The sequence below is a fragment of the Echinops telfairi genome, unplaced genomic scaffold, assembly GCF_000313985.2.
Source record: "Echinops telfairi isolate 266 unplaced genomic scaffold, ASM31398v2 ScPeMD7_18;HRSCAF=68, whole genome shotgun sequence".
Taxonomy (NCBI): domain Eukaryota; kingdom Metazoa; phylum Chordata; class Mammalia; order Afrosoricida; family Tenrecidae; genus Echinops; species Echinops telfairi.
In genome coordinates this window covers 6,116,074-6,136,409 of record NW_022103915.1, presented here as the reverse complement: position 1 = coordinate 6,136,409, position 20,336 = coordinate 6,116,074, and the positions used below count along the sequence as shown (strand labels likewise).

The 20,336-nt window shown below is 55.7% G+C and overlaps 1 protein-coding gene across 1 annotated transcript; it reads left to right on the top strand.

The window, feature by feature from the left end:
• The first annotated feature begins 13,182 nt into the window (after nucleotides 1-13,182).
• RTL1 (retrotransposon Gag like 1) lies at nucleotides 13,183-17,268 on the top strand. Its single transcript, XM_004699112.1, has 2 exons — nucleotides 13,183-13,683; nucleotides 13,723-17,268. Exons 1-2 carry the CDS (start codon nucleotides 13,183-13,185, stop codon nucleotides 17,266-17,268), a joined length of 4,047 nt encoding a protein of 1,348 aa, XP_004699169.1.
• The last annotated feature ends 3,068 nt before the right edge of the window (nucleotides 17,269-20,336 follow it).

Here is a 20,336-nt window from a genome sequence, read left to right as displayed (position 1 = left end):
CGGGGGGGGGTGCTCCCCGAGGTGTAACTTCTGGAAATAGACACTAGAGAGGACGTGGGGTCATGATGTTGGGGGCCCAGAGGAGGGCGCCCCTGACTTTGCAGTCACCATGTCGGGTTTTTCCCCCGCCAGCCAGGGTTAGGAGAGATGACTCAGGACGCCCTGCTTGGGCTGGGCTGCCCTGCTGGCTCTAGTGCGGCAAGCAGGGGAGAGGGTGCTTAAGGTAGGGTTCCCAGACAGTACTTGCGGTATTTGGGGATCAAGTCCCGGGAGCTTTGGGAAGTCCGTGGGAGGCGTGAAGGCCCAAACAATAACACTGTCCAAAAGGCATCGCCGAGAGAGCTCTCGGTGAAAACACCACTGGGAAACTGTATAATCTGCCCTCCCGGCTTCTGCGGGGTCCCAGGAACGAATCGCTTTGGGGGTGGGGGACGTGTTGTTAAGCAAGAGCAAGGGGAAAATGGGGTGGGGGGGTGAGCTTAGGGAATTTTTCCTGGACGCCCAGTTGATCCCAATTCTGCAATTTCCAGTGTCACTATCACCCCACACATTTCCCCACACGCACAAAACTTTCAGATTCAGTATAGATTCAGATAGACCTCGAACACAATAAATATAGAATTTGACTCCTTGGTTATTTTTTCCCTAAAATCCAAGGAGGAGCCGTCAGGAACCCAGAACCAAGCCCTACGAGCGGGTTATTGTTCGAGGCTCCTATCTGCACCCCTCCCTCTCCAGCAAGCTCAAAGCAGGAAGTAATGGCCCCAGGGGTCAAGGGCTGGGGGAATGTATAAGGCACAATGGGGCTGCAGACCCAGGGAACAGGAAACAGCTCTTAAAAACAACACCACGCTGACCTCCATGTTTGGTGCAGCGCTGAATTAATCAAGACTTTGTTCATCAACACCACCTCATCACCAGCTCCGGGATGCCCCTCCTGTGGGGGCTAATGTATGCATCCATCCATTCATTTGCAATAATTCGATACCCACGGGAAGAGCTCCCATCCAAGCCCAGACCTGAGCTATAGCAGCATCTGCCTCCGGCAGCCGCCCCCGCCTGGTGAGGAGCTGGGGGCTTACACAGAGCACAGAGGTAATAAAACACGCTCAGGAGAGTACGGATTAGGGCTTCTAAACAGCCCTTCTTCAGCCTGGGGTCGGCCTGGACCCCCCACCACTCCGTTGTGAGCTGCTGGCCCAGAAAGGGGCACCTCACAAAACAATGCTGCTGAGATTGTGCCTTGGGGAGGGAAGGAGGGTGGTTGTCCTGTCCAGACCCAAGCCTCATCCGAGAAACTCCTCTACAAGCACAGACACCTGAAAGAGAGGGGTCAGTCTGCTCACTTGCAGGAGGGGCTTGGGGCAAGAAGGAGAGGGTTAACCCCATGTTCCCTTGGCTTTAAGAGTAACATTTGATTTTCAGCCACCCGGGTGGGGTACGGGTGATCAATGCATCTTCTGGATCATTCGAATAAAACATGTTTTCGCAGGGGCAGAGAGAGAGAGAGAGAGAGAGAGAGAGTGTGTGTGTGTGTGTGTGTGTGTGTGTATGGGGGTTGTTTTGTCTCTTTTCGTTTCCTGTTGATTAGTTTCTACCAAGACAAACGGCAGAGGCCTTTTGAGGGTCGGGCTAAGGTTGGGCACAGCCACACAAAGCAATTCTGCAGGGGGTGGGGGGCGTTTGTGCGAGTCCAAAGGGCGCTCTTTCTGTTTTGTTTTTTGAGCATTCTGTTTTATTTAATTGTCAGTGCTCTCAAGCTGGAGGTCTGGGCCTGTCCGTGACATTAGACCAGCAGGTGTGTGCCTGCTCGCTTCCATCCTACCCCCTCTCTGAGCCCCCCACCCCTCCCACAGGCCCCTAGCCCCAACCCAGCTGCCCTTGGATCGGGGCAGGCTACTGAGCTGCTTTCCTTTTTCGGTCAGTAAGAGGCCCGCTGGCCCAAGCTCTGGGGGATTAGCCCACTGGACTGAGCACAACCAGAAGGGAAGGGAGGGGGTCCTGGCCCAGAGGGCAGCAGCTTGTATGTGTCAGAGCCGGGTGGCTTTGCTGCAGTTCCTCCCTGCTGCCACCTCCCACCCCCTACAGCCTAGTGCCTGCAAGGAGCCTACCGCAGCCCCTGATCACCATGCCCTCCACACTCTCAGCACAGAGCCAAACAGTCTCCCTGCACAGGTGCTGGTCTTCCTGCTGTCCTTTGCCTAGCCTGCCCCCACGCCCCCAGGGCAGTGCATGGCACCCCTCCTCTTCCCAAGATGCCCCAACTCCTGCCTGCACCCTTAGTGGGACCCCCCAGCTACCCTAGGCTCCCTTTAGCAGTCACAGGCCACCAGGAACCCTGGAAGGCAGGGTCGACAGGCACTGAGGCTCAATCAGGGACACTCCCCCCCCCAAAAAAAAAGTCAGCCCACCTTCAAACCCAGCTCAGTCAGAAAGAAGCCCACCCCTGCAAACATCAACTCCTGGCTTAACTGGCTAAATGCCTCCCTTCTTCTTACTGAGTAGGCCAGGGCCCTCCAGAACTTTCTCCACTCCCTCATTCCCCCCTCCCATCGAGCCAGCAGAGGTCTACTTTCAAGTGTGACTTTGTGTGGAAGAAATGTGAGGCCAAGGTGCCACCAAATGTGACTGGGAGTCTTATTTTGGACTGGGCTTGATCCTCATAGGGCCCAGTGGGCTGCACAGTGAATTGCTAACTGAAAGGTTGGCAGTTCAAACCCACCAGTCACTCCTTAGGGCAAGAGGAGGCTGCCTGCTCCCATATGGTTTCCTGGTCTGGAAACCCTCTCTAGGCCACTGGGAGTCCCAGTGGACTCTCTGGCTGTGCGATGGGTTTGGGGTTTTTCTTTTTGTGTCTTGTTTGCTTTGCTTTCATCTTTGTCACCTACGATGGGGGGGGGGGCAGGAAGCGAGTGTCCCCTCGGCCTGTCAATGGTTTCACAATGTTCTGGCTGTGCTCCCTGGAGGCTGTCGGACACCCACTCGTTGTCAGGCGTCCAAGAGAAAGGCACACATACCTGCAGGGCTTGGGCGTGGCTGATGTCACCCCATAGACCTCTTGCCATCCTCGGGAGTCCTAGGGCACCAGCTCACTGCCCGGCCAGGGGCAGCGAGCCCTGGCTGTGAGAGAAAGGCCGGAGTTAGCTCCACTCCAAGGGTTTCATATAGGAATCATAAATCAGAGAAAGCAGTTCACTTCACAGACCTCTGATTCACTCTGGGGCCAGGCGTCCACTCTTCCCTGAGGAAGCAGCATCACAGTCCACACCACCTGGGGCAGAGGGGACAGTGCTGACCAGAGGCCTGGTCAGATCCACCCAGACTGCTCCCCCACCCCGCCCCCACCCCACGCACACAGATACACATTGACACATGCACACACATACACACGGACACAGACACACACGAACACAGACACATGGACACGCACACAGACACACATGGACACATGCACACACATACACACGGGCACACACATACGCATGCACACATACAAATGGACACACACTGCACACACACATGGACACACGCACACACATACACATGGACACACGCACACACTGCACACACACTCCACACATGCACACGCGCAAGCGCACATGGACACATACACATGGGCACACACTGCCCACAGAGAAACACATGCACACACTGCACACATACACATGGGCACATACACACACATACACGTGGACACATACACATATGGACACACGCACATACACGTGCACACATACATACACATGGACACACACACACATACGCGCACGCACACATACACATGGATACATACACACGCACACCCATACACATGGACACAATACACGCACACACACGGACACACACAGCGCACACACTAATAAGCACACACACATGCACACACTTATAAGCTTGCACACACATACAAATGTATGACACACAGATACCCACTAACAGGCACATACACACATGTGCCCCAAACACAGCACAAGTACACACTAACAGTCACATGCATATACATGTCCTATATACACAGACATATACACATACACTCTAACAGGTAAACAAGCACATGTGTGTGTAACAGAAATATAGTAACAGAAACACACATACACCAACAAGAACATACACACCCAAACAGGCATATATAAAAACACACAAACTAATAAGCACACATGTGCACCACACACACATGCGCACGTGCACGCTAAGCCGAGCAGGTGCACACACATGTACCACATGTGCATTTTAACAGACATACACACACCACATACATGTACCATGCAAAGAAACCCATGGAGCCACACCTCATGCACCACATGCATACATTCCACCCATTCACAGGGATACATACATACAGGAACACACATCATACATATGCCTAGCACATGGACACAAACCACACGCCACACGCACCACCTACATGCCCATGTACACACCACACACACACACACACACACACACACACCCCACAGTTAACACACAGATCACTTGGGTGGGGGTGGGGGCTGCACCAGAAGCCACAAAACAATACGCCTAAGAGCTGTTGAATGGAAAACCAATCTGCTCGGTCAACCCCCACCCCCATCACCATAAACCCTCTGAAGAACAGGGCCAGAAGGGCCTGACACAATGACGGGACAGAAGCACGCCCTGCTGGGTGAGGCCGCGTGCATCGGGGGGAAGGCCAGCACGTCCACGGTGGGAGGGGGCAGGAAAAATGGCCATGCCATCTTGTAAGACAGGAAGTCCCTTTCCTTAAAGATATAAACTTATTTAATGACTTTCAGAGAGAAGCGAGCAGCCAGTCGGGACAGCAGGAGGTCAGCCGGCCGCTTGCAGCCCAGGTAAGACTTGGGACGGGGTTCCCATGCCGACTCTCGCCGGGGCGTGGGGGGAGGGGGCCGGGGGCAATGAGTGGCGGTTCCAGCAGCAAGGTCGAAGGTGGAAGCTCTTGCCAGGAGAGCAGGAGGACATGGAGGGGACTCGAGGCCGGTGAGCAAATACTTGAGCAACTATAATTAGCAGGTCCTGGGCCAGCTGTCCTGTCCCCTCCACCAGCAACCCCCTGAGCCAAAATGAGTTGCGAATGACAGCAAGAGCTTTTTGGGGAGATGGAGACAGACACTGAGGGGCCCGGGCCTCTCTTCGGGCCCCCAGCCAGGCCATGTGGTGGCCGTTTGACCGCCAAGGAATGAGGGCCTCTCAGGGCCCCCAAATGTCAACTGATCACCCCACCCGGACACCTGCTCCTACCCGCTCAGTCCATCAAAGCTTCTGCCTCTCCCTGCCCTCCCCAAGGGCATAGGGCCAGGGTTGACCTCTCTGAACCTCAGTTTCCCGCTGTGCTGTGGGCACTGCTCTCCTTCCTGGTAAGGACCAAGGACAGTGATGGGTTGGGGACCCAGGCCCATGGCTAGCCCAGCTCAGACCCTTGGTAAACACGCTTTGAATTGGAGAAATCCTAATGGCCTGTCCTAAAGGGTCATGGCTCCTTCTGTATGCACCCCAGTGATCTCGCTGGTGGGCACCATGGGTCACGCGCTGTTGCCCTGCTTGATCGGGCTCTGGATGTGGCATTGTCCCCTCCCAGGGACCACTAGGGAAGTTAGACAGAAAGGTAAAATCCAACACTCTCTAAACCCAAACTTCCACGACGGCGGGAAGTGCTCTAGATGCCATCCTTAGGAAAAGCTGTGTGATCCGGACAACCCCAACTTGTCCGTGGCATGGAACAGTCTCCAAAGGGCTCGGAGGAGACAGGAGAACAGGGGCTCGGGGGTGGTGAGTGTCCCCTGACTCCAACTCCAGTTCTGGACCCACCCTACTAGGCGGCAGGCACCAAAGCAAGGTTTCCTGGAACACCCTCTGCTCCCTACCTCTCTAGGCAACGAAACCCTATTCTCCCTAGACCTACTGCCCAGGGGCACCATCAGAGCACACCCCAAAGAGCTGCCCATGTAGGAAGCCCACCTCACATGCACAGGAGAAACCCCCCCTCTATGTCCACTTCCAAAGACGAGCCTCCCTGTCCAGTGACTGAGATATGGGTGCTTTTATTTCAACAATGCCACAGCAGGACCCCAAGGAACGATCGTCGTTGGTGGAACTGAGGCAGGGTGGGGTCCTTGGAGCCCACCTGCTCAGCCTACAATAGTAGCCTGATCACTGATGGCCAGGGTCGATTCCGTGGCCCCTGGGAAGAGCCCCTAGACAGCCGGAACCAAGTGGGAAGCCCAGGGCCCATGCCCCCATGACAGATATGGGGAAACTGAGGTCCACCAAGGCAAGGTAGGATGGGTGGAAGCCCAGGAGCTGGCCAGAGCTCCTTCGTGGGCGCTTTTACCTTGAAAGGAAAGAGCAGTCTCAGGAAGGCACTGATTGGTTGGCCAGCCTTGAGCGGCTTGGAGAAGAACAGTCTCATCGGTGACCCCTGGCCAATCCCTCCCTCAGGCGGGCGGCATTCTCTCCTCAGGTTATTCTGGGTAGACTCATCCAGCTGCCCCCTGGAGCTGCCAGTCAAGGGAAAGTGTGTGTGTGTGCAGGAATTGGCCACGGGAGCCAGGCAGTGCCCCCCCCCCCCACTAGTTTAGGGGTACCATAGCCCCCTGCCTTGTTGGGCATGGCTGCTGACTTCACCTTTAGTACTTGGGAGTTTGGGGTCTGGGGTCTCTGCATAAGAGGTGGAAGGGTCAGTACACCAGAGGGCCTCTACTCTGGCAACTCAAGAGCAACGGTTTTGGAATGAAGATAGGATCTCTTGGAGACAACCCCAGGTCAGCTGTAAAACACTGCCTGTCCAAGACTCAGTTTCCCCTTCATCACCGTGATGTCCAAGGGGCCTGACATTCCAGGACCTCGGTCCCAGCCACCAGTGGAAGGTGGGGAAGTAGAAGGAGAAAGCCACCCACCTCTACGACCCAGCCCATCCTTCACAAGTCAAGAGGTTGAGTGGACAGCATAGGAAACCAGGACACTGTAGGTCCCATGGTTCCCAAACTCCCATCCAGAGCTCCTACCAGGGTCTAACCTCCTCTTGCCCAGTTAGCATTTTAAGTGAGAAGCATGGCTTAGCCTCACCAAGCAAACCAAGGATGGCCTGAGCCCTGACCTGCCAAGGTCAAATCTTGACCTTGACATTCGTTTTTAAAACCTCCCAGCTGTCTTGGGAGCCCAGGGCCCAACGTGCTGTGTGACCCCCCCACTCATACCCACAGCGAGACCTGGGCAAGAGGGACCATGAGAAGTCTTCACAGCAAAGTCACTTAGCCCCCAAGTCCAGAGGCCTGATGGTGCAGCCTTTCCAAAGCTAAGTTTCTCCAGCAAGGTCTAGAAGTGGTCATGGTGGTCAGGGTCTTCCCGGCAGCCTCAGCCCTGATGCCTACCCTTGGCAGGGAGCAGGGACTGGAAGGCCAGTCCTGCCCAGCAGGCACACTTTCCCTTGGTTTCCGCTTGCTCCCAGGCTTCTGGAACCATCTCTGCTGCCCTCACCTCTCCCCTAATTCCTCCGCCGCCACCGCCCCCTGCCCCTCGCCCCAGGCGCAACTCTTCTTCTAAATACCGTGCCATCTCCTCTTCCAAACTCTATTTTTAAAATCAGATTTCCTTTACTGTACAGGCAGGCTGACGGGAGAGAGGTATTCGCTGAGGGATTTGTCGCCGTCCCCCCCCGCACCCCCCCCCTTTCCACACCCGACCCTACATAGACACGCGGTGGCAGCCCTGAACCCATGGGCCACTTGCTCTGAAGCAAGAAGAGAGCTGGCTGGACTGAGGTTCTGGGCACAGCGGTGGTGAGGCCGGGGTGTTTGTCTCTGAGTGTCAGGGATTGGTCAGACTCAAAGACCCCCAAGGGCGAGTCAGACCCTGATCTGAGCCAGGTGCAATCCGGCTGAACTTTTTTTGGTTTTGCTTTTGCTTATTTTTTGGGGGGGAAGGTGAGAATCTCCGTCTGGGTAGGAGCCACAAGCGGAGGGCTCCAGGGGAGGAGGCTGTTGAAGGTGGGCAGGTGGGGTGAGGGTCCTGCAGGAAGCCCCCGGAATGGGGGGAAGAGAGAGAGAGGGAGAGAGGCATGCCCATGGGAGGGTGCTGCCTGGGGAGAGTGGCTGCCCTGACCATGCCTAAAGCCACTCAGAGGAGTACACCAGAGCTACGACCTCAAGGAGATGCCCACCAGATGGAGAGGAGACCCCTCCCATGGCCCCCAAGCCCCTAGCCTCACCTCTAACCTGGCGATTTAGGCGCAGTCAGCCCTGGTCCTCCTGCCTCCTGGGTCATCCTGCCCGGGAGGACTGTCTTTGGTCTCTTGGTGTTGGGGTGGAGATCGAGCACAGCGCCTGGCCCAGAGACAGAACAGGACATGCCGTTTAGTACATTGATGCATCCTAGGCAAAGGGACTTGATTAAGAAATACAAAGGCATGGAACACAATCATGCTGGATCCGGGGGCCGGGGAGAATAACAGTCTTTGTAAAAGAAAACAGGGTGGGATGGGCAAGGAACGGACATCGGGCACCACGAATGGGTAAACACGGAGGGTCTCATGCAAAGGGACAAAAGACTGTGGGGTCGTTAAGAAACGGAGAACAAAGTGGAAGGTCTGGTTTGGTTCGGTTTGTTTTTTTCCCTTTTCTTTTCCATTGAGGAATCGTGGGGGGCCCATTTCATTTCACGCAAAGGCTGCGGAAGGGGAGAAGGTTTGTTAGGCAGAGACCACCAAGCATGATGGCATTTGGGTGCCGAGCTAAGAGGTGAAGCTCCGTGCCTGTGTGTGAGAGAGGGGTGAAAATGTCTCACGGGACTTGAAGTGGGAGTTCCGTGAATGGATTCGGGTTTGAGGAGAAAAATCTGGACTCTCTTTGGAGGAGTGACAGAATCAACGTTTAGATCATGCTAAGGCGTTCACTTGGATCCCGGCCAGAGGGTTGCAAGAAACATAGGGACTGTTTGCCTGAGGGAGATAAGTAAACGAACATGGGAAAGTATATTTTAAGGCTAACAGTTTTGGCACTTGAGATTACAGGCACTGCAGAAATATTGAAAACTTGTAAATAGACGGGAAACAGCCCCGCAGTGAAGTAGCCCACAAACCATTTTGCATGTTGAAGGAGTGCCAAATTCAGCATGGCTGAGCACACGGAGATTTGGCTGGAGTGGGAGACATCAAAGCCGTCAGATTCTAATCATGACCGACATGGCAAATGTGCCAAGAAATGGACGGTTTATTTTGCGGCGGTAACTCCACGGGGTGCTCCGCACATGCCTCGGGCATTCGAATATAGTCAATAAAAAGTTGTCAGGGAGGGACGCGGTGAGTTTTCGGGGGTGCTTGTTTGTTTGTGTTGTGCACAGGTTTGGGATGAGAAGGCAGAGAAACGACCAAAGGAAATTTGTGTTCCCTGCTAACGGTTTTGAACTTGGGAGCTCCTAGACTACTAAGAGCTAGGATGATGTTTTGTTTTGTTTTGTTTGGGGGGGGGGGTTGTTGTTGTTTTGTTCCCCTTTAGGGTGGAGTTAAGGGACAAGATTCAGTTTCCGAGGATGGTGCTGGGAAGTGTGAAATTTATGATAAGGGTTACTACCATGATCACATCATCTGGCTGGCTCCCGGGTTTGGATTGCAGCCAACGGAGGTTTTCTGTGAGACCAAGAAGGAACTGTTTAGGGGTTGGGTTTGTTTTCTCGACAACCTTGTCTGCAGACGAATCGATTGTATGGTACCATGTGGCATTTCAAGTTAAGCAAACGGAATTCGGTGTTACAGGCGGTGAAGAAACATTGACAACTCTGAGCAAATGTATGCATTTATTATTATTTTATTTTTCTTATTTATTTTGGCAGAGCTAAAACAACGGTTGCTTTTGTTTTTGCTTTTTTAAAATGAGGAAGATAATACGATGGTGAGGGTTTTACAGCATGCCAAGGACATGTGGTTTGAGCTGTCCTGAAGGCAGTGGCGTTTCCTTAGGGGGGAAAGAAAGAAAAAAAAGGCAAGGTCTGGGGGTTCTAATTCTCCTGGAGAAGAGGGGATAGACTACAGTCCATAAAGGGCAGTGAGGAGGTTGGTCTTCAGGAGGTTTCGATCCTGAAACCTCGTTGATGGTAAGAGCTCTGCATTTGATGGAGGAGACAATGCAAACATCTATAGGTCCCTGAAGACCAAGTTCCTCTCAGCCCTTTGTTTGGAAGGGCTTGACCTTTTATTGCAGGCTAGGTGGAGACAGGGCAGATCTCTGATGGGATTTATATAGCAAGCTAAGATGGAGAGACACACTTTCTCAGGAATGGCAGGATGGGGGTGTGTGTGGGTGTGGGTGTGTGTGCCATGCTCAGAAATTTGGATTCTCACCATGAAAGAATCTGCAACGTGTGACGTGGCTAAATGTTTTGTGTCTTATAGAACGGTCCGCAGAGAAATTATAGAGCAGGGGATGTAGTTCATGCTGAAGATCTTGGATCCGTTCCCATGGGTCATTAAGAGATCGTAGAAGGCTTTCAGCAGAAGTTACAAGAGCAAACGCACATAGCTTGCGAGCAAGGGTGACCTTTATCTTAAGGAATGACACGATCCAATAAAAAAAAAAAAAGAAAACGTTTTTAATCATGTGAAGAAATCTGGATTTAAGCCAATAAAAGAGTTTAAGACGTGACCCAGTGAGAGAGCCTTTGGGGTTTTCTATCGATCAGTCTGCAAGAAAATGACAAGGTAAAAATGCTTGTTTCATGCTGAGTGGTTGGAACTTCCTCTCAGGGGCAAGGCGAGGGACTGCTGTGTGTTTCAGAGGGAGACAGCAGTGTTGGAGAAATCTCGTGCAAAGGTTGGCTTTTGTGTGGAGGAGGATGGCGAGCCAGGACCTGCTAATCCGCCAGAGAGATGCGATTTCAGATGGAAGACAGAACGGTGGAAAGGATTGCAGCAGAGTTATGTGAGCAAATTTGTCAACGGGCTGAGACGTGGAAACGCTCATTGAAGGCGAGGACTAACCTCATTTTGTTATGCGCATGCTAAGGAGTTTAAATTTTAACCAACAATGTTTGTGGAGGGTTTTGATTTTTTTTTATTTTAAGTGAGAGATCTGGTGAGTTTTTATTTTAATTTTATTTTCTTTCTTTCCCTCCCCCCGCCTCCCCCTCTCCCTAGAAAGTCTGTAGGTAAGTGGCTTGGTGAAATCTTATCTTTCAGGACATGATAGTGTTGACTTGGGTTTGGACAGAACGGTGACAGTGGTGTGCCACTCCTGGGCTCTGGTGAACAGGAGCTGAGAACATGCAATAGGTAGTGTGTGTGCTACTGTGATGATGGCAATGATGCGAATGGGTTTACCTGATCTGCACACCATGCGCTCGGAAAGGAAGGAAGGAAGAAAGAGAGAGAGAAAGGTCTCATTACATTACATTGAGGAGTGACCCCTTCAGAATTCTGAATGATGCTAAATAAAGCCTCGATGGTCGAGACAGAGATGGGTTTTTAAGTCGGCTACATGGCACATGGTTCTCTCTCTTTCCTAACATGAAAATGTTTAGATTGAACCATCCCAGACGGTAAATAAACAGAAAGGGGTTTTTAATGCTTTATCAATGTTAAGTGTCACAATCAAAGGGACTCACTTCATTTTGAGGAAAAACAGAGCAGAGCTGTGTTTCTGGTGGAAGAATTTGGATTTTAGCCAATGCAGACTTTCACGAACAGGAATGCATGCATTTCACACAATAATAATTAATAATAATAATAATACTACATTGGCCTGGTGCCTAAGAGGAGAACCAAGAGTTAACCAAAGGTGTTCTATTTATCATGAGCAGTAACCATGCCCTTAATCTAGTTGATAGTCAGACCCCAAGACCCTTTGCCTGTGCAGAGAAGAAATGTTCCAGAAACCCCCAACCAAGACCCCTCCTCACATGGAGGCCTCAGCCCACCCCCCTCCCAGGATTTGTACAAATCCTTTCCAGGTTCATGGCGTCCCAAGTGCATCTCATGCTTTCCCACCTCCTAATGCAGGCACCCTCCCAACCCTATTCTGCTGCATGCACCCCTACATGGTAAGTGGGGAGAGGGGGCTAATCAGAGACAGAGAGAAAGGGGTCTTTGCCAGAGAGGGAGGAGACCAGACCCGCCTTGTAAAGAAGGGAGTGTGGAGAAAATACTGGAGGAGTGAGCCAATAGGTGTGAACTGGAAGCTAACGGACTGCAGCACCTGAATCCCGCCCCCCCACACACACACACCACAAAGACTAAGAGACCAGTCCTAGAGAAATGACCATGAGGGGGTGGGTGGGAGTCACAATTCAAGACTTCTCCCACAGCCCAGGGCTGGAGAGAGCATTGCTTTCAGTGGAAGTCCAAGAAATGAAATCAGCAGGTACTCTGAATTACAGACTCAAGTCAGAAAGGAATGAGCCTCTCCACCCATAGTAGGTGCTTTATAAGCATCTATGGGGCGAAGCGGGGGCAGGGGGTGTGACCAAGAGAAAACATTAAAAAAAAAACCACCCTGAATTTGGACTTCTAGAATCTCCCCTTAAAATTCCTACTCAGAGCTCAGCCAAAGAAACATGAGCTATTTGGGGGGGCCGCTGACCCCAACAGGAAGGAGACCACTCGTGTGGCGCTGTACTCATTTTACACCACCGTGTGAAAGAGTTGGGTCACTGGGGGGAGAGTCCAGCATCCACTGACACAGACTCAGGGCTTGCACCAGCGGGCAGGGCCTGCCAGGGTGACTGTGGACAGCGCTCAGTGACCTCCATGGCTTTCTAGTGGCCAGAGCGGGAAGGAGGGTTCACTGGGCCCGTGGGCCGGCATGGAATGAAGTCAGTGCTACCTCCTGCCAGGTGCATGCCCAGCGCCACAGAATTTACGGGCTGCGAACGTGGCACATCTCTAGGGGAAGCAGGCGGGGGCCGGGGCAGAGAGGCCCCCAGGAGTCAGGTCGGGACCTGGCAAATTCTGGCAGTCTCTCCCAAGGGACCAGCTGAGGGGGCCGACTTGGACCTGATTTCTCTCTGTTCTGAGTAGGTGGGCTTTTGATGTCGGAGAACTGAACCCTGACTTTGTGGAGACCCTAAAACTACTGCCTTTCCTTTTCCCCCCACCCCGCCCCTGCCCCGCCCCCCAGGTTCTGATCTCCACAGTCCCCGTTGCTGACGGGACGTACCACCACCTTACCCGTCTTCAGAATCTACTCTGTTCCAACCGAAGAAATGATAGAACCCTCTGAAGACTCATTTGAGACGATGATGGAGCATAAGAATCCATCATCAAAACAAATGGAGTCCTCCGAGGGCTCATCCAATACCGCCGCGGAGGCCTCAGGCAGCCACGCGCAGGAAGTGATGCAGCCGGCCGGTGGCCCAGCCCAGCAAAGTAGGGAGCCACCCAGTGGCTCACTCCAGGAAATGGAAGAGCTGCCCATTGATCTACTCCAAGACATGGAGGAGCCATCCAGTGGCCCACATCAGGAAATAGAGGATCCACCCAATGACCTACTCCAAGACATGGAGGAGTCACGCAATGGCTTGAGCCAGGCAACGGGGGATCCGCGCCACCTGGCAGCTGGTGGGATGGGAAAAGCATTCGTCAGAAAACCAGGAGGAGGCCAAGACGAGCAAGGGAGCGACACTGACCTGTGCAGCCAGGAGGACGAGGAGGACGAGGATGATGAGGAAGAGCAGGAGGAGGAGGAGGAGGAGGAAGAGGAGGAGGTGGCAGATGAAGGGCCCAGGCAGAGAAGGTGCCATGAGGCGGAGCTCCAGCGCGCCATGCGGTCCATCACCTCTCTCTACTACCAGATGCAAGACCTCCGAGAGCAGCAAAGAGTGGCGGGGGAGATCCTGATCAGCGGCATTCACAACGGCCAGCTGCCCTTCCCGCTCCCCTTCAGTGGCGACCGCAGAGAGTACCACGAGTTCCTCGTGCTCTGCCAACTGACCATTCTAAACCACCCCAGAATGTTCTACAGCGACCAGTTGCGCGTGGGATACATCATCACTCACCTCTCGGGCATGGCCTTGGACTGGGCCAAGAAGCTGGTGCAGGCCGACAGTCCCCTGCTGGAGAGCTTCCCGGGCTTCATGGCAGCCATGTCGAGTGTGTTTGAGTACCAGCAGGTGACCCGCATGGCGGAAGAGGCCATGTTCAACATCAAGCAGCTGGAGCGCCCCGCCGCGGCCTACATCAGCGAGTTCCAGAGCCTGGTGTCCATTCTGAACTGGCCAGACGAGGTCCTGCAGGCCCACCTGTGCCAAGGGCTCAACGACGACATCAGGCACTATCTGTTCCGGGTGCCCCAGCCGGACAGCCTGGACAGCCTGATCGTGCTCATCCTGCAGATCGAGGAGAAGCTGGCTGAGAGAAGGGCCCTGCTCAGGCTGCCCCCGGAAGCCCGCCCCCGCAACCTGACCTGGATCGACTCACCTGCTCCAGAGAGGTGGAGGGTGAGCAGCTGGCTGCCCAGTGAGGTGCACCCGTCCGTCAACCGGGCCCACATCTACGTGCTGCTCCTGGTGAGAGTGAACCCCTACAACAGCGTGGCGGTCCAAGCCCTGGTGGACTCTGGAGCCAGCTCCAACTTCATGGACGAGCAGTTTGCCCAAGAGCACTACGTGGAGCTCTACGAGAAGCAGTTCCCCCAGGAGATCCAGACCTCGGATGGCTCCCTGGTGGGCAACGAGCCCGTCTGGCTCTACACCGAGCCCCTGGTGTGCATCCATCAGAGTCACCAGGAGTACATCGAGTTTGACATCGTTCCTTCACCCAACTTCTCCGTGATCTTGGGCATCAGCTGGCTCCGAAAGCACGCCCCGGAAGTGGACTGGGCCAAAGGCCGGTGCTCCTTCCACTCGCCCTACTGCCTGCAGAACTGCTTCCGCCCGCCCCCGCCATGCATCGCGCTGGAGAGGCAGGGCCTGAGCCTGCTCCCCGGACTGCCGCCCCCGTACTCCGACCTGGCCGACGTGTTCAACCCGAAAGAAGCAGATGATGAGACTTCCGACCAGCCAAGCTCAGACGGATCCGATGATCTTTCTGAATCAGAGCCCTCTGAGCTTCAGCAGGCTGGAGACAGTGATCTGGACGAGGTCTTTTACGAGTGCCGCTCCACCGCGCCGTGGGAACCTATGCCGAGTAGGATGCAAGACACAGCCAGGCTGCACGATGAGGACTGGGACCCACAAGACATGCTGAGCCACAGACAAGACTACGTACAGAACATCCCGGAACTGTTCGACCAGTTACATGGGGCCACGTGGTTCACAAAACTGGAGCTGCGGGGGACCATTGTGGAGGAAAGCATGGCAGTACAGCAGGTGGAAGATGTATGGAAAGCGGCCTTCGGGTTGGAGCTCCCGGACATGGATGGCTACAAGCCTTTCCCCATCTGCGCGGACCCCAGGGTCCCACAGAGCGTGATCCACTACATCCTCAAGGGCATGCTCGGCTTCTTTGTGCTTGCCTACGGGCAGGACGTGATCGTCTACTCCATGAGCCAACAGGAACACCCCCAGCACGTGCGCCAGGTCCTCGTCCGCTTCCGGCGGCACCACATCTACTGCTCCCTGGACAGAAGCCAGTTCCACCGGAACAACATGGAGTTCCTGGGCTTCGTCTTCAGCCCCAAAGGGGTGAAGCTCCACAAGACCGTGGTCAAAACCGTGACCGGCTTCCCTATCCCGGCCTCTAAGAAGTGCCTGCGGCGCCTGATCGACTACATCTTCCCCTACCGCCACTTCATAGAGCGCTTCACCATCATCATCGAGCCCCTGCTGCGGCAGCTGCTGCACACGCGCGACTTCTACTGGGGCGCGGAGGAGCAAGAGGCCTTCGAGTGCCTGAAGCGGGCCTTCCGGAAGGCGCCCCGCCTCTACCACCCCAAGCCCCAAAACCCCTTCTTCCTCGAGACGGGCGTCACCAAGACGTCCCTGCACGCCGCCCTGATCCAAGTGGACGAGCAGACCCGCAAGAAGGTCTACTGCGCGTTCTATTCCCGCAACCTCTCGCCCATCGAAGACGACTACTCCCAGCAGGAGATGAGGATCCTTCCCATTCGGGCTGCCTTCATGGTGTGGAGCCGCTACCTGGAGAACACCGAGGAGCCCATCATGATCCTTCTCGACACAGAGGATCTAGCCTCTCTGAATAATGACAGGCTCACCGTACTTCTCCCCGGCCACTGGGTCTTCTTCTTCGGCCACTTCAACTTCGATGTCATGGAGTGGCCCCCGCGAGAGGGCCAGCCGGTACGGTTACCCATGAGAGGCCAACGCCTGGGAGAGTACGACCCCGAGATCCCCACTCACCCCCTGCTGCGGTTCCCCAACCCCCCAAACTCCTTGTTGGATGAAGAAGTAGAGAGCGAGCCTGCCCCACCGCAGCCCAGCCAGCCCCAGGAGCTCGTGGCTCAGGTGTCACTGGACCAATTAGTCTGCACCTTCCTCATCCAGCTGGGGGCGATCCAGATGAGGGCGGTCATCCTGCACTTCATACGGAGCCTCTGGGTCTGGAAGAACTCCCTGACCCTGGCCGCCCTTCTCCTGATGCTCAGGATGAGGCCCTGCCTCCAGCAACTGAGGGCACCCAACCCGCTGGCGGTCCAGCCCCGACGCAGGTCCCTGGTCCTGGATGCATCCCTCATCTCCCACAGGGGCATGGCCAGCACCGTGGCCGAGCTCCTCCTCCAGATGTCACCGCTGGTGGCCGCCAACACCACCCCGGCCCAAGAGCTGGGCCCACTGGTCCTGAGCCCTGGCCCCGGGCAGCACGCCTTGGTGGCCCGTCGGGCCCACCTGCGGCTGCGGCTGACCCCCAGCTTCTGGCTGACGCTGTGTGAGATCCTGGGCGTCCGGGTGGCCCTGGGGGACGAGAGCTACCCTGTCCCACGGGAGCCGCGCTACCTGGAGCTGCACATTGTGAACGACGAGGATGTCGTCTTGCGAGAAGCCCGGCAGGGCGACCTGCAACGTTACCGTCAAGGTGGCCTGCATGACGGCCTGCAAGACAGCCCGCAGGACGACCAAGAGAGAGCAGTGCAGGAGCCCCTGCCCAGAGACGGCGCCGTCATCACCTTGGCCCTCCCTGCGCTGCGCCACAGCCAGGCCCACCCTGCCATCCTCGCCTTACTGCGCGACACCAGAGCCGCCGAAGGGCGGCCAGCCCTGCTCACCCGGGGGCTGGTGGCCAGGCTCCTGCTCCGCTTTCTGAGGGTGGCGCGAGGCCAGGCTGCCCACAGTACGGTGCGGGCGAGCCCCCCCAGGGATGAGGAGCCGCCCCGTGACCACGAAGACAGGGACTGAAGGGCCCCCCTCTCCTGCCACACTTCCGCCTTTGTTGTCTCCTCCACCTCCCAGTGCCTCTGCTCGCTTAGCTCAGTTGCTTGCTTAGCTCAGTTGCCTCCAGCAACTGAGGGTGCCCACCCACCCCCTGCCACTCCTGGCCCCTGGGGGACCCTCACTCATGAAGGGCAAATTCATCATCCACCAGCAATACCATCGACACCTATGGACCATAAACCGTCCGAGACCAGAGTCAGGCTCAGGGCTGTCACAACCCCTCCGTCTTAATTCTCTGGGTCCCAGGCCCAACACTGGGAGTGTGTTCAATGAGCAGAGAAAGCAGTGATGAGCAGAGATGAGCCCACAACCCCAGGCCAGGTGAAGAAGCAGGCACAACACACGTAGCCAAGCAAGCGGGGGCCAGGCCTACTGGTCCCCTGGTGTCATCCTGGGACACTGACCTCAGGTGCTCCGCTGACTTCTTCTACCTCCATCTCCGGTGCTCCTGGCTGGGGCATAGCCACTCTTCTTGCTCCCTGGGGTCCCCCGCCCCCACCCCCACCCCCGTCTTCTGCCACCCCAGCCCACCCTGCAAAGCAAGCCGCCTCCCGCCATCCGGTCCAGCTTTCTGACCCTGCACCTGACCTTGAGACTGAGAGAGAGAATTGAGCTCTTACCTGGATGCTGCCATTCGAGGGCCATCCCGACGCACCAATAGGACCGTCACTTACCGGACTTGTGTCAGCCTCAGAAGCACGCCCCACCCCCATGGCATGGGGGACTCAGAGGCCCCGGGACACTGAATGATTGGGGTGACTCCCCTCGGGGGATTTTCTCTCTCCCACCAAGAGACAGCACTGGGCCTTGGGCCCTGGGATAAGGAGAAGGGGGACCCCGAGAGACTCGAGAGATGCTGAACAGACTGCCGCTCTACACCTGCCAGGGGAGGAGACCCTCCTCCCCCACGTCCTCGACCCTTTTCTCGTATACATCCCCTCCTTAAATAAAGAAAATCAAAAGAGAATCTGGCCTTTCTGGTTTGTTCTGCCAAGGGGGGTGAAGGCAGGTGGGCTGCAGGGGTGGATGAGTGGAGAGCAGATGGGGCGGGGAAATCAGGAGGAGCAAAGAGATCATCGTTGGGACATGTGACTCCAGGGCCCCCTTGGCCTTGAGATCAGCCACCTCCTGCCAAGGCTGACCTTTGAAGTCCACCCACAGTGCTGACCTGAGGTCCTCCCCCAGTACGTCAGTAGAGAGGGGAGCACTGGGAACTGTCTGGTAACCACGCAGAGAGTCCAGAGACCCACTTCCTCACCGTCTCATAGAGAAAGTGGGGGGCAGGGGTCTGCACCCCCAATTGAAGAGGGCTTGAGTGCCAATGAGCCCTGACCTGACGCAAGGAATCGCTAGGCCCCAGGGAGATGGTACCAGCCCATTCCAAGGGTCGTGCTGCTTTCCACATGACCCAGGGGCATCTGGGCATTTGACCCAGGCCTGCTCTCTCTCGCTCTCAGTTCACAGTCCACCTGATGCTCATGCTCACCACGCCACAATCATGCTCACGTGCACACCTTCATATGCACATGGGCTGTCATGGGATGAGGGACACTGTGCCCGGGGAATGGGCATCTGCCTGGAGGGCGGGGAGAGGGGGCATTCAGCAGGGGGACCTCTCCCTCCCAAAGTGACCTTGGACCTCTGACAGAGGAAAGGGGCGATGAGGGTGCCTGGGAGCTCTGCACACTAAACTGCAGGTCACCCCACATAAATGCTGGCATCTACCCTGGACCAGGCACCCTGAGACCACATCAGATATCTGGGTTCAAAGGTCGGGGGCTAATTACCCATCCCTGGACAACTAACAACTACACAGCCCAGCGTCCCTCGAATGACCCTGGACCTCTACTTCCCTGGCTGACCCCAGGGCACAATGACTCCCCTCCTTGCTCCCCGTCACCTGGGTGTGCAAAGTTCAGGCTCGGGCTCCACCCAAAGCTGCCTGGCACTGGGGCTAGCTGAACCCCATCCCGCCACCTCACACTCAGAGTCCTACTGGGTCCCCATGCCCACCAAGGAATCTACCCCTGACAGCAGCACCTCAAGATCATGGTCAGGATCCCAAGGCTACAAGTCAGGGGCCCAGCAATCATTTTGGGCTCCTCTCCCTACTAAGGGCATTCCTCGTGGCCACACCCAGCCTGATGGCATGCTGTCTTGCTCCAAGCCTCAGTTTCCCCATCTGTCCCTCGGACCACAGCCACAGCGAGGACCTCACTGGGTCATCCATGAATGGCTGCTTCCCCGGCTCTCCTGTCACTGATGTAGATGAAGTGGGTGGGAAGCCAAGCCCCAGAAGAGGGCAAGATCAGGCTGGTGGTCACTGAGCAAGGTGGAGATGGAGCCCGGGCAGAGGGCCCCTCCCCCAGTGAGCCGTCCTCTCACACTAGGCCCCTCTATCCTGAGTGCAGCTCTGGTCAAGGGACCAAGCACAGGCCCCAGGCAGATGACATCAGCAGGCACCACATCTCTCTGCCTGTCTGCTCATCACAGCACACGCCCAAACTGCAACCCCAAGAAGTCACTGGCAAGGTCCCCTCACTCAAGGTCAGGGGCCCTTTCAAGATGCCAGTGTCCTCAGTCACAGCAGGCCCCATCCCTGAGACTCTCAGTACTCGGACCCCAAGCTGAGGGGACCTTGGTGGGGGGAGAGGATAGAAAGATGCAATCTCCAAGGGCCCTTGGTTTCTAAACCCCTCTTCTGATGCCAGATGACACTCTCCTTGGGGTCCCCAAATCCCTAAAAGTGAACGCATCAAAAGGTGGGGAGCCAGGAGGGAGGGAACAAGTCCTGCCCCTCATGGTGGAGACTGGGGAGTTCCAGGGTGGGGCTATGAGTCCAGGGCTCCCCAAGGGTTGGCCTGTAGGGGGTCTCATTTGAGAATAAGAGTGGGTCACAGAGAGCTACATATAACCTCCTCCTCTCTGGGGGATGGGCAACAGAGGGGTAGGTGAAGGGAGACGCCGGGCAGTGTAATATAAGATATAATAATAATTTATAAATTATCAAGGGTGCATGGGGGAGGGGGCAG

Coding starts and splice junctions, on each gene's coding strand:
- RTL1 (XM_004699112.1), top strand. CDS start 13,183: ATGATAGAACCCTCTGAAGACTCATTTGAGACGATGATGGAGCATAAG. Junction 13,684..13,722: donor AGGAGGAGGAAGAGGAGGAG/GTGGCAGATGAA, acceptor AGGTGCCATGAG/GCGGAGCTCCAGCGCGCCAT.